Source organism: Salmo salar, chromosome 05 (assembly GCF_965601325.2).
Source record: "Salmo salar chromosome 05, fSalSal1, whole genome shotgun sequence".
Lineage (NCBI taxonomy): Eukaryota > Metazoa > Chordata > Actinopteri > Salmoniformes > Salmonidae > Salmo > Salmo salar.
The window spans coordinates 23,885,863-23,901,112 of NC_138295.1; the positions used below are offsets into that span (position 1 = coordinate 23,885,863).

The 15,250-nt window shown below is 45.0% G+C and overlaps 1 protein-coding gene across 5 annotated transcripts in view; it reads left to right on the forward strand.

Moving 5' to 3' along the window:
* Positions 1-15,250, forward strand: part of diaph2 (diaphanous-related formin 2) — a 754,395-nt gene that overhangs the window by 409,554 nt on the left and 329,591 nt on the right. For all 5 annotated transcript variants that reach the window (XM_082975098.1, XM_082975097.1, XM_082975100.1 and 2 more), the window contains one exon: positions 15,114-15,212. In XM_082975098.1, the coding sequence (XP_082831224.1) occupies positions 15,114-15,212 (99 nt within the window). The remainder of the gene's footprint in view (positions 1-15,113; positions 15,213-15,250) is intronic.

Consider the following 15,250-nt stretch of genomic DNA (forward strand, 5'->3'; position numbering starts at 1 on the left):
ATAACCACGGATCTGTGTCACATGAAATCACAGCTGCCTTTGTGCAGGTGGTTCACATCTCACAAATCCACCTGTAATTTAGTGGGGCTTTGAGCGCCAGGCTCTCTGTAGATCAGAGATCAGAGAGGGACGACTCATACTGCCACTCTTGCCACACAGGCCCCCTTTAATTTGACCCATTGATCCTCCACGTGGATTGAAAGGATCCAGCACTTTGGCACTGTCTTTCCTCATCATATTCCCGGGCCACCCAAAGTCTTTGTTTTCCTCTCTAACCGGAATGCTGAATAGCGGGAGGATAAAACAATGTCTCTGTTTAGGTTGGTTCGTTTCCTGAGTGGAGTTTGTCACTATGTTGCTTTTCCTCTGGTCCAGCAGTGACCTCCAAGGCCTGCGCTTAATTAAAGGTCCAGTTGTAACTCAATGTTGATTATGGATTTGTTTTCTTCTGGAAAGCCACTCTCTCTGCATGAACTCCAAAGCCACCAGGCGGCCACTGGAAAACACTACTCTCTGTACCTGGAGTCACAGTCAACCCTTTCATTTAGACAATAGGGAGAATGAGAGTGTTGGGGAGTGGAACTAAAATTGTTCTTTAATATTGTGATTGAGCTAGCCAGTGGTGACTGTAACTCAATAAGTTCTGCTGATGATGGGAGTGGAGCAGTAACATAGTAGCAGGTGAAGACCTACTTTGGCTCTGTGTGGTTTTTACTGGAGTTCTCCATTGGCCCAGAGGCTGTTCTTTACAAGTTAAAACAGAGCACCAAGTGACAGTCTCTGAACCTTCATCGCCCTCTTTACTGCCGCTGGTTAACACACAATCCAATTCAAGAGTAACCCAGACTGGGATTGTAGCAGCAGGTCTCGTAAACACCTCATAATCCAGGCCGCTGGGAATGGGGTTGGAACACGATTCACACTCCCCCACCATGGACCATCCATACACCGAATTCCAATGCAATGGAGGTCAAACACATATTTACAATCCTACCAGCACACTAATCAAGGCCTCAGCGTGAGCGGGAAACAAAAGACCCACCCAACACGACAGTAACGGTGGTTGCTGCACCCTAATGGCTGCTAGGGCAAGTCTATCATTTTAACTCATTAAGCTTGACTAAAACTGTTATAACTATTGTCATTAAACCAAACAAGGGAGACTGTAATCAAGGCTGCACTTCTAACAGCATTAACGATGGGCTGCAACGTCGTTGGAAGCCAAATCAGAAATAATTGGCGGTTAGCCGCCAGCATGTCACAAAGCGGTAATGATGTTTTGAATGACACGTGAGGTCTCTTTCTTTTGCCTTATTATTTTCCCTTCTAGGTTGTCTCTCAGGGCCTCATCCACCCCCTCTCCCTCCGTTCAGCTCTGGGACTCTGACTTTTCTCCTCTCTTTCTTTTTTCCACACAAACCTGTCTGTTTTCTCAGGGGTTCTTTTGGCTGTGGCTGGCTGTCAGCAGGCCTGGAGATGGGAGCCTCACAGGAAGTGGTTAATGCAGAGGAGAAAGGCTGGGGAGTTGTGTTAGTGTGTGGGTTTGTGATGCGAGGCCTCAAGGGGATGGCCTGAGTAACATAAGCCATGAGCGCCAAGAGCTTTCTCTCTGTCTCTGTCTCTACTTCCATGTCTTTTCCTTGACCAGCTGGATCTAGCTCAGAGCACACGGAGCTCACACCCCACAGCACCACACCAGGGCCAATGAAGCCCCCTCTAAAACAACAACAAGCCTCCCCGCAGCACGCATTCCTACTGCGACTCCTGGCCCAAGACACTCTCCCCATGTTTTCATTCGCGCTCTGATTTCGCTTTGTCCTCATCTTACATTCCCCTCCCCTAGGACATAACTGCCTCTTTGATGAGAGAGCGAGAGAGACTGAACCATTTAGTATGTTTGGGTACGACTGATATAATACTGTGTTCGCTTATAGAAAGTCAAAGCAGGTATACAGTGACAGACACACATCGGATTCCAATGCAGTTCACGACTGAACACCTCTCTCTCTTCTCCCCTCCAGATGCTGAATAGTACATATTTAATCAGGGCATTTCTGCTTTGACACCTACATGTCACTGGAGCATGTTAGACGGGAGGCTGTCTGAAGAATAGTCATCAGGATGTGACACAGACAAAGCCTTTAAAGCCTCAATCTTGCACTGCAGCCCAGCTGGTGCGTTGCTTCACAATATACTCGGCACTCAACGGTTGTCAAAAATTGTTTATCGTCAGCCAGGGAGATCTGTATTGGTTTGTGCCAAGTGGCAAGGCATGAATTTTAGCTGCAGCTGCTGTCTTTTATAGGATTGGGGACTTACAATTATACTGTACTATCTGCCCCTGACGGTGTTGATTCCCCGGGATAAACCCATTGCTGCTAACAAGCGTGGAGCCTCTCCGCCAGAAAGGAAAAGTTTTCCCCCTCCTTATCCTTCAGCAAACCTTGACATTTCCCCATGCAGACATGTGAAGTATTTCTTAAGTCCTTTCACACCTTCATAGACAAATTGGATCAACCTATCGGTTAACCTTCAAGTGAAGGGGATAATACTCAACCACATTTCTAAAACATAAACCTTGTAAAGCCGAGTTGCACCCCACTGTTTTTTTCCCTTCCTTTGACAATGCTTCATGTTTGACTCTTTTTTTCAGTTCCTTTGAATAGAGAAACAGTCTGAATATGTATCCTAAGTCCAAAACACCGGTGGCTCAATATGAACTAAAAGGGAATGCCAGCAGGTAGACACTCAAGTCTACTCTGCTCACTATCAGAGAGATAGAACAGGTGGGCAGGGAGGTAGTCACACAAGCAGTCACACGGCCAAAGGAAGTGAAACTTTCAGAGCCAATTAGGAGCCTCGGTGCAGCTAGGACCCAGAATACACCAGTTGCAGAGGCCGGTATCCCAGAAGTCATTATTTCTTTAGTAGTTAGGCTGGGTTATGTGAGTGTGGCCTCAGGATCACTGGAGAAGACATGATCAGAAGGTGACGGGGGCAAAGACACAGGTGGCGGGAGAAGAAGCAAACAAACTAAAATTGAAGCTCTAAACTACCCTTGCACAGACAACAAATGGACCACTCTCCCTGAGTCGCTCGCCACTTTTCATCATGTCTTCATCTCCCAAAATGTTTGAGCAAGAGATGACAAAAGAGGAAAAAAGGCGCCAGGAGAGAAAGAGAGGGCAGATTAGGTTCTGTCAGATGACAAATGTACAGAAGGCAGACCTGTCGAGTAGACTCCAAAGTAGGGCATTCGCCAACGAGATAAAGGAGACCACACTCTGTTGTCATATCAAACAGTGACAGTGCAGTAGAAATAGTCCCACTAGTTGCTGTTAGCAGTTGATGGTATTCTTCAATAACACAGACCCCAAAGTAAGTCAGGGGGAGAAAAATAGGTTTATTCAAAGAGAACACATCATAATTGTTAAGCTGGGAAGTACAGTTGAAGTCGGAAGTTTATATACACTTAGGTTGGAGTCATTAAAACTCGTTTTTCAACCACTCCACAAATTTCTTGTTAACAAACTATAGTTTTGTTAAGTCGGGTAGAACATCTACTTTGTGCATGACACAAGTAATTTTTCTAACAATTGTTTATAGACAGATTATTTCACTTATCATTCACTGTATCACAATTCCAGTGGGTCAGAAGTTTACATACACTAAGTTGACTGTGACTTTAAACAGCTTGGAAAATTCCAGAAAATGATGTCATGGCTTTAGAAGCTTCTGATAGGCTAATTGACATAATTTGAGTTAATTGGAGGTGTACCTGTGGATGTATTTCAAGGCCTACCTTCAAACTGTGTGCCTCTTTGCTTGACATCATGGGAAAATCAAAAGAAATCAGACAATACCTCAGAAAGAAATGGTAGACCTCCACAAGTCTGGTTCATCATTGGGAGCAATTTCCAAATGCCTGAAGGTACCACGTTCATCTGGACAGACAATAGTACGCAAGTATAAACACCATGGGATCACGCAGCCGTCATACCGCTCATGAAGGAGACACGTTCTGTCTCCTGGAGATGAACGTACTTTGGTGTGAAAAGTGCAAATCAATCCCAGAACAACAGCAAAGGACTTTGTGAAGGTGCTGGAGGAAACAGGTACCAAAGTATCTATATCCACAGTAAAACAAGTCATATATCGACATAACCTGAAAGGCCACTAAGCAAGGAAGAAGCCACTGCTCCGCCATTAAAAAGCCAGACAACAGTTTGCAACTGCACATGTGGACAACGATCGTAATTTTTGGAGAAATGTCCTCTGGTCCGATGAAACAAAAATTTAAAAGTTTGGCCATAATGACCAGCGTTATGTTTGGAGGAATAAGGGGAAGGCTTGCAAACCGAAGGACACCATCCCAACCGTGAAGCACGGGGGTGGCAGCATCATGTTGTGGGGGTGCTTTGCTGCAGGAGGGACTGGTGCACTTCACAAAATAGATGGCATCATGAGGGAGGAAAATTATGTGGATATATTGAAGCAACGTCTCAAGACATCAGTCAGGAAGTTAAAGCTTGGTTGCAAATATGTTTTCCAAATTGACAATGACCCCAAGCATACTTCCAAAGTTGTGTCAAAATGGCTTAAGGACAACAAAGTCAAGGTATTGGAGGGGCCATCACAAAGCCCTGACCTCAATCCTATAGATAATGTGTGGGCAAAAGCCATGACATAACAATCTGTCTGTAAACAATTGTTTGAAAAATTACTTGTGTCATGCACAAAGTAGATGTCCTAACTGACTTGCCAAAACTATAGTTTGTTAACAAGAAATGTGTGGAGTGGTTGAAAAACTAGTTTTAATGACTCCAACCTAAGTGTATGTAAACTTCCGACTTCAAATGTATCTATGAATCCCGGACCGAAGTTCCTCCCGTGTCTCTGACCCATTAATCATTATTTCCCTATTATAAAAAAACAACTATTTCCATTGATCGTTAATTCCCTTTTGACCTTTAGTCCTCTGCGTTGTGTATTTATCTTCACATATTTTTACATTGCCAACATTTATCCCAGTATCATGTGTCAGACAGAGCATCAGTCATGTTCATTGTAGTGCCAACACAAATACTGTTGACTGTTGTTAGAATTGTTATTTTATACTTACAATCTAGCAGTAGCAAACGTATGGTCTTCATTAGAGCAAGAAAGAAAGAATGAGAGTTGGAGACAGTGGAACAGCGATAAGCATCCCTGCATGTTTCTGTGTGTTTGTGTGTAGCCATTGCGTCTGAAGGCTTAGTTTGGGAAACAGAGAGGGGAGTTAAGGGGAGCATGGTGCTGCTTCTGCTAGCTGGTAGATATCTCTTCTCTAGCCCTGCTGTCTGTACTTTAGCACTCAGGCTGGGTCTGGGCCTGTGTACCATAGAGCTGGGAGAGGTAATAGAGACTACTGGGACATAAGTTTTCCTGCCAGCTGTCTGAAGAGGCCCAGCCTCAAATCTCTGCTTCTCATCCTGGAGCTGTTACATGAGCCTAGGCTTCAGTGTTTCTCCTGCTGAATGCTTAAACCCAGCTAGGCAGGGCCTGGGCTTAATGGACGCTGGAGGCAGCCGTTTGTAGCATCAGCAACTGCCTCTCCGGGCACTCAAGCGCATTGGGTCATGGCGGGCTGCCCCGGCACAACCGGAGAACAGGTTCCTGGAGCTCATTGCCTGTCAGGCCCAATCCTCAGGCTGCCCTCGAGCTCTCTTCACGGTCAACTAACAAGGCCTTACCACACTCTCTGCCTCTCCCAGACAGAGAAGGAAGAGAACAACAATGTTCTCAAGGTCTCAACACTCCTAAATGAAACAGCAGAGATGTTAGAGGTCGTCTTGAAGCTCAGGTCAATGCCGGTTCTTTTTTCCTTGTCATGCAGCCATTTCACTTAGTTTTCCCACGATATGTCCTGTGTCAAAAGCCATCCCTTTATTCTCTGTATAATGTATTTTAATTGTCTGCAGCAACACTGTGAGTAATGCAATATTCCACCTTTCCTTCATGGAAGACTAATCAGAATCCCCAGTCTACGAGATAAGCTATTAGCAGTAGGAGTCAGCAGATATCCCCCAGGTGGAATATGCCATTAGTAATGCTCTGGCATCTCCTATATGAAACTGCTGGATGAGTGTGATCCATGAAAGCAATCACAGATGGATGAGTCATTGTAGGGTTAAATCCTGCCAAGATTTCCTGGATTCCTCAACATGCACATCACGTTTTCAGAATATTTGTAACGCGGAAGGTTACATCACTGAATTTCCATTTCTAATGGATGGTAAGCAATGTATGAATGCAGAATGTCTACCTCTATGTTAGGGGTTAGCCATCCCTCTTCTTCCTCCTCATCTCTCGGGTCAAACACTCAGGTCAGAGTAAGAACAGAATTAAATATGGAGGACATTATTGAGATATGTATGAATGAGTATCTCTCCCTCACACATGAAGAGGTGGTGGTTATCCCACTAGGCTCTGTGTCTCCAGGCCCAGCTCTGCGTCTCCATTCCCAGCTGTGTGACTCAAGGCCTAGGCCCAGCTGTGTGTCTCCAGGCCCAGCTGTGTGTCTCCAGGCCCAGCTGTGTGTCTCCAGGCCCAGCTGTGTGTCTCCAGGCACAGCTGTGTGACTCTAGGCCTAGCTGTGTGACTCTAGGCTGGTCCTCTCCACTCCTCTCCTCTTACCTTCATACTGAAGCCATTACTGCGCCATGGGTCATTATATCACCCTGGGAGATTCATCTCACCTCCCAATGCCTCCTCCTCCCTCCATCTCTGTCTTCTGTTAGCCCTGGACTGACTAGAACCAGCTGCTGAGGGGAAAGACAGGTGACCTTCGAAGAGCGTGAGAGGGACAGTTGAATTGAACACTCATGTCCACTCATGTGGACAGTCAGGCATGTACACACACACACACACACACACACACACACACACACACACACCATGATTTCCATCATTATCATTACCAGCCACTTCCCCAACTCCCTGTTATCATTAGACATGATGATGATTGCATGGATGAGAGTACAACCTCTCCCCCAGCTGCAGCTCGGTTCTAATTGCCTCACCTTGGGTTGTGGAGTGGTGAGACAGTCTGTCCGAAATGTTCCCACTGTGTGAAGGTCAAGCCTGGGCAACAAGGAAGATGTTATCCAAATGGCTTAACTAACTCGGCTCTCAGAGCGAGGATCATACCTATTCAGTCCGATAGACAGGTATTTAGTACCTACATCTCTTAACATCAACAAATGAGATGCTTCTCTAAGGAGGAGTTGATCGCCCAAATCGCTTCTGATAATGGATTGGGTTCTGATGGACGGCTGTTGCAGACACTAATTTAAAGACCATGTCATCAAAAATCCTCCACTGTTTCCAAATGTGGAATGTACATTAAGCACTTATCTTGCTCCCGGACTGTTTGTTACGCTGCCCTCAGATTCAATTTGTGCACTTTTTCATTCTTGATTGGCCTTATCTGATCAATGATGGTTCGCTAGCCTTAAAAAAAAAGAGAAACAAACAATTTCAGGGTTCCCGAGTGAAAGAAAAGTATTGCCTTTTTGAGAGTGGGAGCACGCTTTTGAGATCATAGATTGAGGGAGGAGTGGAAAGAGAGGGTTTATATCCCAATAGTAAATTGGCTTTGGGGTTGAGAGAGAGACCTCTGTTTAGCCCTAATCAATGGGAGAAATTCGACACAGCTGGAATTCGCTGGTCAAATGGTGTTGTCTAACCTTAAGTTCTGCTCTCTATTTTGGGAGGTCTCGTGCTCGTCCGTTGACCCTGGTCTTCAGGGTCGGATATCACATGTGTTTTCTGTTTTTGGGGGTGACATCGAAAGAGATACAGTGCCCCTGGAACATGACTCTCTCATATGCTTGAGATGCACTCTGGGTACCTAACAGGAAATAAGAACTCTTCTCAATGACACAGAAAAACAAGCCGATTTGACCACATGATCTCTTATTTCGAAAGAAAAACATTGTGTACACACAAACATCATAAAATGTTTTCCTACATGGCTATGTAGTTAGCTATTGTTGTATTCCATTAATCGTCTAACAGTGAAAGTACGCTTAAAAGCAGATGTCAACTTGTTGACACAGACGATTACACTGTCTGTTATTACTCTTACACTGCCAAAACACATCCCTGTCTATTCCCTATAGCAGCCTTGTTGGCTGGGCTAGATGCAAAATTAAGCAATCGTCCTACACTACATGGCCAAAAGTATGTGGACACGTGCACGTTGAACATCTAATTCCAAAGTAATCAGCATTATATTGGAGTTGGGCCCCCCTTTGCTGCTATAACAGCCTCCACTCTTCTGGGAAGGCTTTCCACTAGATGTTGGAACATTTCTGCTGGGACTTGATTTCATTCATTCACAAGAGCATTAGTGAGGTCGGACACTGATGTTGGGCGATTAGTCCTGGCTCGCAGTCGGCTTTCTAATTCATCCCAAAGGTGTTCGATGGGGTTGAGGTCAGGACTCTGTGCAGGACAGTCAAGTTATTTCACACTGATCTCTAAATCCATTTCTCTATTGACCTCACTTTGTGCACTGGGGCATTGTCATGCTGAAACAGGAAAGGGCCTACCCCAAACTGTTGCCAAAAAGTTAGAAGCACATAATCGTCTAGAATGTCATTGTATGCTGTAGTGTTACGATTTCCCTTCACTGGAACTAAAGGGCCTAGCCCGAACCATGAAAAACAGCCCCAAACCATTATTCCTCCTCCACCAAACTTTACAGTTGGCACTATGCATTGGGGCAGGTAGTGTTCTCCTGGCATCCACCAAACCCAGATTCGTCCGTCAGACTGCCAGATGGTGAAGTGTGATCCATCACTCCAGAGAACTCATTTCCACTGCTTCAGAGTCCAATAGCGGCGAGCTTTACACCACTTCAGCCGACCCTTGGCATTGTGCATGGTAATCTTAGGCTTGTGTGTGGCTGCAAGGCCATGGAAACCCATTTCACTAAGCTCCCAACGAACAGTTCTTGTGCTGACATTGCTTCCAGAGGCGGTTTGGAATTTGGTAGTGAATGTTGCAACCGAAGACAGACAATTTCTATGCGCTATGCGCTTCAGCACTCAGCGGTTCTGTTCTGTGAGCCTTCACAATAACAACACTTACAGTTAACCAGAGCGGCTCTAGCAGGGCAGAAATTTGACAAACTGACTTGTTGGAAAGGTGAGCTCTTCAGTAAGGTCATTCTACTGCCAATGTTTGTCTATGAAGATTGCATGGCTGTGATTTTATACTCCTGTCAGCAACGGGTGTGGGTGAAATAGCCAAATTCACAAATTTGAAGGGGTGTCCACATACTTTTGTAAGGAATATAGTGTATATCCAAAGCCTCCCTTTAGAGAAACCAGCTGCATCCCAAAGAACCAATATCCTTGGAAATAAATCGGTATTTTTCCAATTCCGTTAAAATGTTTGAGTATTGCACATCTAGATGTGTGAGCTGCAGCTGAAGCAGGCATCGGCAGAACCCTATGGCTCGGCCCCTCTCAGAATCCATCTCCTTTAGAGGGGCTGGCAGCTCTGGTGGCTCAATCCCCAGCGTGAGTCAGAGAGATGGAGGACGGAACACATGTTTGCAGGCAGATTGCACATTCGGTGGGGAATAAATTGCCTCCTGGACAGCCAGACTCCACATTGTCTGGTCCACTCTACGTCAGCCTGCCCTTAAATACAACTGTACAGGACCTGTCATCAATGCTTTCTTCAGTTTCTACTTTCGAAAAGGCCTCCCATCGCACGGCGTTGTCGTCTGGTGGTTTGTTGTCTGGTGGTGGCTGCGCTTCGTCGGACCAGTCTCAGTCTCTGTCTCTGGAAGTGAACATGTGGTAGTGTTTAGCTTTCTAATGCCCCGGGCCCTTCTGGCTGGTCTTTAGGGAGATATCTCATGGAAGACTACCAGCAAAACGATTGTGGCCCAGTCAACACGGCGAACGGCCAAGTGTGGAAGAACTCTGGTTATCAGGATCTCTCCAGAGCTAACCACGGTCCAAAACTCACATACAAGGCTCACACAGACGCCAAGCCATCTTAAACTGGCCAAATCAGTTTCTATTGCTTGTGTAGTTTATCTATTTTTTTCAATAAAATCCTTCATTCTATGGTAGGCTCCTCTGGTCATAACAAGCTGTTATACTCCCCTTCCTCTGGTAATGAAATGTAACTATTATCCTGAGCTGGGCCTAACATGCATATGATTATCTTGGCAATGAAATAACTTCAGTGTTATTGTTTAACGGTCATTTGGAAACATCTTTCTCTTTTCGGTACCAGTCTCCTATGTGTTTCCCTCCCTTGATATGTTGTTCCAACAAAGCATTGGGAAACTCTCTCTGGTTATATTACACTGACACATTCTTGTAGTCTGACTGACATGGTCAAGATCAACCAGAGACCTCATTTTCCCTGAGTGCTTCATCTGGCCTTGCTTTAAACAATGCACAGTTTTTGCTGTGAATATTAACCGACATGCTGCTCTGCAGAAGTCATTCATATTTTAGTGTTATTTGTGTCCTACATGTACTCAGCGTGTCTTACTCAACTTTAATTTATCTGTGTGTGATCGGAGTTCTCCATAAAAACTTAACGAGCCATCACTATTGGTTGTTTCAGTGAAAGGCTTTTCGCTATGCGAGGCCCAGCTGCTGTCTAGCTCGGTTTACCACGTGCCCAGAGGAACACAACATGCTCCCACCCTGCTCATTCCTGTCCAAATGGACCTACCTCCTGATCTCATCGATAGCTCTCGCGTAGACGCTAAGTGCTACTTTTGGTTTGCCAATGAAAACAATTACTACAGCCTCTCGCTGTTAATTTGTGATTAAGATTGCATTATTGCCATGTGTCGGGCCTGACAGCCTGTCATAGAAATGATACATCCTGACGAGAAATGGGCCCCATGCTTTCATTGTGCCCGACAGCTCCAGCAAACCTGCTGGCTGCCAATTTCACCCCCTTCCTCTACCCACCACAAACTGCTCTCTCATAAATGGATTCATGGAAGATTGTATTAACAAATAAAGGGCTCTAAGAGAGGGATGGCGCTTGTTGTTGGAGTCTTACGTCTTAGCCACTGAGCAGTCAGTAAAACACGTTTGGTGCTGGCAAGTGGTTTTATCAACTGTCAAGCCATAGCCTCAAGGGGAGGTTGAGCGGTTAAGGTTTTACTTGGCAATAGCAGAACTCTATTTACTTGCAAACTTTTAGTTGGGAAGGAAACGAGGCTGATGACTAGTAGGAGTGTTTTTTTCGTCCGTTTTCCCGATGCTTTGAAATGGCCACCTGTAGTTATCCTGTCCACACTTCCTGGACACTGAATAAACTGGCAGGCAGTATGTGATATCCCCCTCCAGGCCCCATCAGTCCACACATGGAGATATGAGGAAACATGCGGCGTGTGGCAGAATTGAATCAGTGAGCATGTATACTAGCAGATAGCAGCTAGAACAGGGATGGGCAACTGGCAGCCCCCGCCCGTTTTGTAGGCCCACGGACCAATAAAAAAAAAAGTTTTGCACAAGGTCCTTTTTTTCTGGATCTTTGTAGAATTTCGATCCATTTTGAGTCGCACAAAATTGTGTTCTCTACTCCGACATTTAATCCACAGATAAAAGGGGACACCTAGTTATTTTCTCGTAATCTCTCCTTCAGTAGTAGTAGTCTTCTTCTACGACTATGACTACTTCTTCTTCTTCTGTGTACTTTATATGTCGGTTGGCAACCAACTTTAAGGTGCATTATCACCAACAACTGGACTGGAGTGTTCACCTCAGTTCATCTATCAATCAATCATGTGGGTATATGCTCCTAAAAGCAATGAGGAGATGGGAGAGGTGTGACTTGCAGCGCGCCAAGCGTAAAAAATAGAACTAAGTTATATTTTAGTCCCTGGCTACGCAGACACTTGTTGATGTATGGATGTGGGTACGCAGACCCACGAGCCACTGCGGCCCCCACCCGCATCAAAGTTGGATATCTTTGATCTAGATGTAAGCTATCACCATACCTCTCGCTAACCTATGCCGCTGCTGCTGCTTCTAACCCGAGCCAAACAGGACAGGAGAAGCACGATGGGACAGTATCATATTGGAATGGGGCTGCAGGTAGCCTAGGGGTTAAAAGCATTAGGCCAGTAACCGAAAGGTTGCTAGTTTGAATCCCCGAGCCGATTAGGTGAAACATCTCTTGATGTGCCCTTGAGCAAGGCACTTAATAATTCCATAATTTCTCCTGTAAGTCGCTCTGGGTATGAGTGTCTGTTAAATGTAAAAAAAAAAATGGAATGTGTCTGTTTTAGAGGACAGCTGGGGGTGAGGACAGCTGAGGGTGAGGACAGCTGAGGCGCTGGTGAATGTTTCAACAGCGTCCCACAGAGAGTGTGAGGTACCCATGTGGAAGATCCAGCTCGCACAAGGGGTGTGTGTGTGTGTGTGTGTGTGTGGGGGGGGGGGGGGGTCCAGGGCCCCGATATGGCCCATCGTTGTCCCACTTACTGCCTGCAAAAAAACATAGACATCCCTGTGGGGAGATCAGTGATTCCTGATGTTTTATTTTCTCTGGGCCTCTAGTTTCTTTGTCTGAGGCTTGGTCTCCGTGAGAAGCTCTTGGCCCATGAACAAGGCTCATCCAACCGTCTCACTGCGCTTGACCCGGGGCATTATGGGTCCGTGATGTCATCGCCAGGGGACTTGTCATGGGGCACTTCACCTAATCTGAGCGTTTTGAATAATAGGCTGTATCCAAATGATGCGGAGAGAAAAGTGGATACAGAAAATAATTTGCCATGAAATGCAATGAAACAAGATCTTTTCACAGCCCTGTAAAATCAAGGGCCTCATAAAGTCATATCCTCGGATTACAGTTTCACAATATATATATTTTCTTTCCACATGGAAGTCAGAACTGGATAATTAATTTTTTACACAGTTTTCTACAACCATGTACCAATTATTATTTTCTTAAACCGCCAATCATACGTTTCTTTCAGCCCAGATGTTCATTGAACACATATAGGTTGGTCATTATTGAACACTTACTGTATGTAGGTTTCCAAAACATTGTTTCACTCCTATACATCTAACCACAAGACGTTTTAGAATTAAGGCTGGTTTACATCATGTAAACAATTGTCGTAGTAACATCATGAACATTTTATTGTTGTCCGATATCAGACTTGCTGTCATTATGAAGAAATATAAACACAAAATGACAGCCTCTGCATGACATCAGCAGCCCGCTGCTTCAAATAGCATACCTTCTCTATTTTAACACCAATAAACGCATCAATTTTAAAATACATACAGTAAATGTCAAACTAGCAAGCCAGGCAACTAAAAGCTAGCTGGCTAACCAGTTCAAATAATGAGTATAGCTGACAAGGTCTTAACTTTCACTACTTTTGATTAATTATTACAGGAAAATAAACCCCAAAAAACATAATAATTTACAAGGTAATGGCGAGCTTACAGAAAATACATTTCTGCCACAGTGTGATGAAATAAAGGTAAGCAATTCTATCGAGTAGCACTATGTCAAAATTCACACTTTAAAATTCAGAATATAACTGACTCTATACTCGTTTTGAGGGGTTAAATCATATTATTGAATCACCCTCCCACTTCCACCTCCCTATTCCAGCAGCACAGTGTATAGTATAAATAATATCTTCCCTGAAGTGTTGTGTTGACAAACTGCCTGGTAGTGAGGCTGAGGCTGGTTGTGTTGGGCGCCTGAAGCAACATATTCTCCTCTCTACCGACTCAGGAGATGCTGTTGCCTCTTTGATTGTTTCTTCAAATATGCAGATACTTTCTGGGGATCTGGTTGTTTGTTCTGGGTATTTCCTGGGAGACTCACACCTTGGGCTTAAATAAATAGAGGAGTTGTGATGATTAGCGGCGAGGCGCTCTGCCACTCCCACAAGCCATCTTGAGTGGATGGGGTGGGGGGGACCGAGGAGTTTTCCTCTCTCCTTCTCCTGCTGCCGCTGCCGTCTCCTCCTGAGTATACTGTACATTCATTCCTCCCTCCCTTCCTTATCTCTCTCTCCCTCCCTCCTTTCCGTTTTAAAGACAGTATGCTCACTCCCTAGGGGTGGCTCCCAGACAAAGGGGCCCTGTGATTGTAGCAAGTTTGAATGCATACTTACCTGTACGTGTGTATGTAAATAATAATAATAATAATTTAATTATTATGTGTGTAGAGGTAAACTTAATAGGAACGATTGGCTGACACATAGTGTCACCTATACCGTGCGGAATCTCCCTGACACACTGTCATTAAGATTGGGGCCGGTCTCCTGAGTCGTAGGCTGCTTGTGTGTTGCCTGCCTGTCTGTGTGCTGCCTGCCTCTCTGTGTGCTGCCTGCCTGTCTGTGTCCTGCCTGCCTCTCTGTGTCCTGCCTGCCTGTGTTGCCTGCCTGTGTGGCGTGTGCCTGCCTGTGTGCTGTGTGCTCAGTGGAGCAGCAGTGTGTGGCTCTCTCCAGGATTACGCTGGGAACACAATTATCTCCCTGGCTTTGGGAGGCTGACAGAATGAGCCTTGGGGAAGGGGAGCTGTGTTTGTCAACTATCTTACAACACGCACGCACACACACACAAGCTGCTGCTGCAGGCTCGCTCCAGCAGACCAGGGCGTATTATACATGAATGTGCGAGAAACTAATATGGAGGGCCTAGCTGCTGGCGTCTAAATGGTGTAGATGTTACCTGGCAGGGTCTTTTTAGAGTGTAAAGCTTGGTTTCCATTGGCTTTAGAGCCCAGTTGGATGAGTGTGTTCCTGTGTTGGGTTAAATACTCTTTTATCATTCATATACTCCTTTAAAAACCACTTTGTCTTTGTTTCTCCATATGTGTACCGGTCTCATGCATAGAACCTTAAGGCTCCCAATGTGTATTGTCACCTAGTGTGCTCATAACATAATGTGAATGTACATTTTCAAAATAAACCAGAATAATATATATTATGAAAATACCAAACTAAAGCAAACATTTAATCATTTATTATGGGTCAAGGCCATTGCTGCACTTTCCATACACCAGTTATGTTCCTCAGAATTGAATATGCATCCCTTCTGTTCCTTCTACAGTGAAAAATGAGGTGGATGAGACAGACGCCAGGGTGACGCAATTCAAGAAAAAGGCGAAGGAGCTGCGAATCTTGGACTCAAAGACGGCACAGAATTTGTGTAAGTACTCATTGCCCCTTTATCAAGCTTGTCCATCT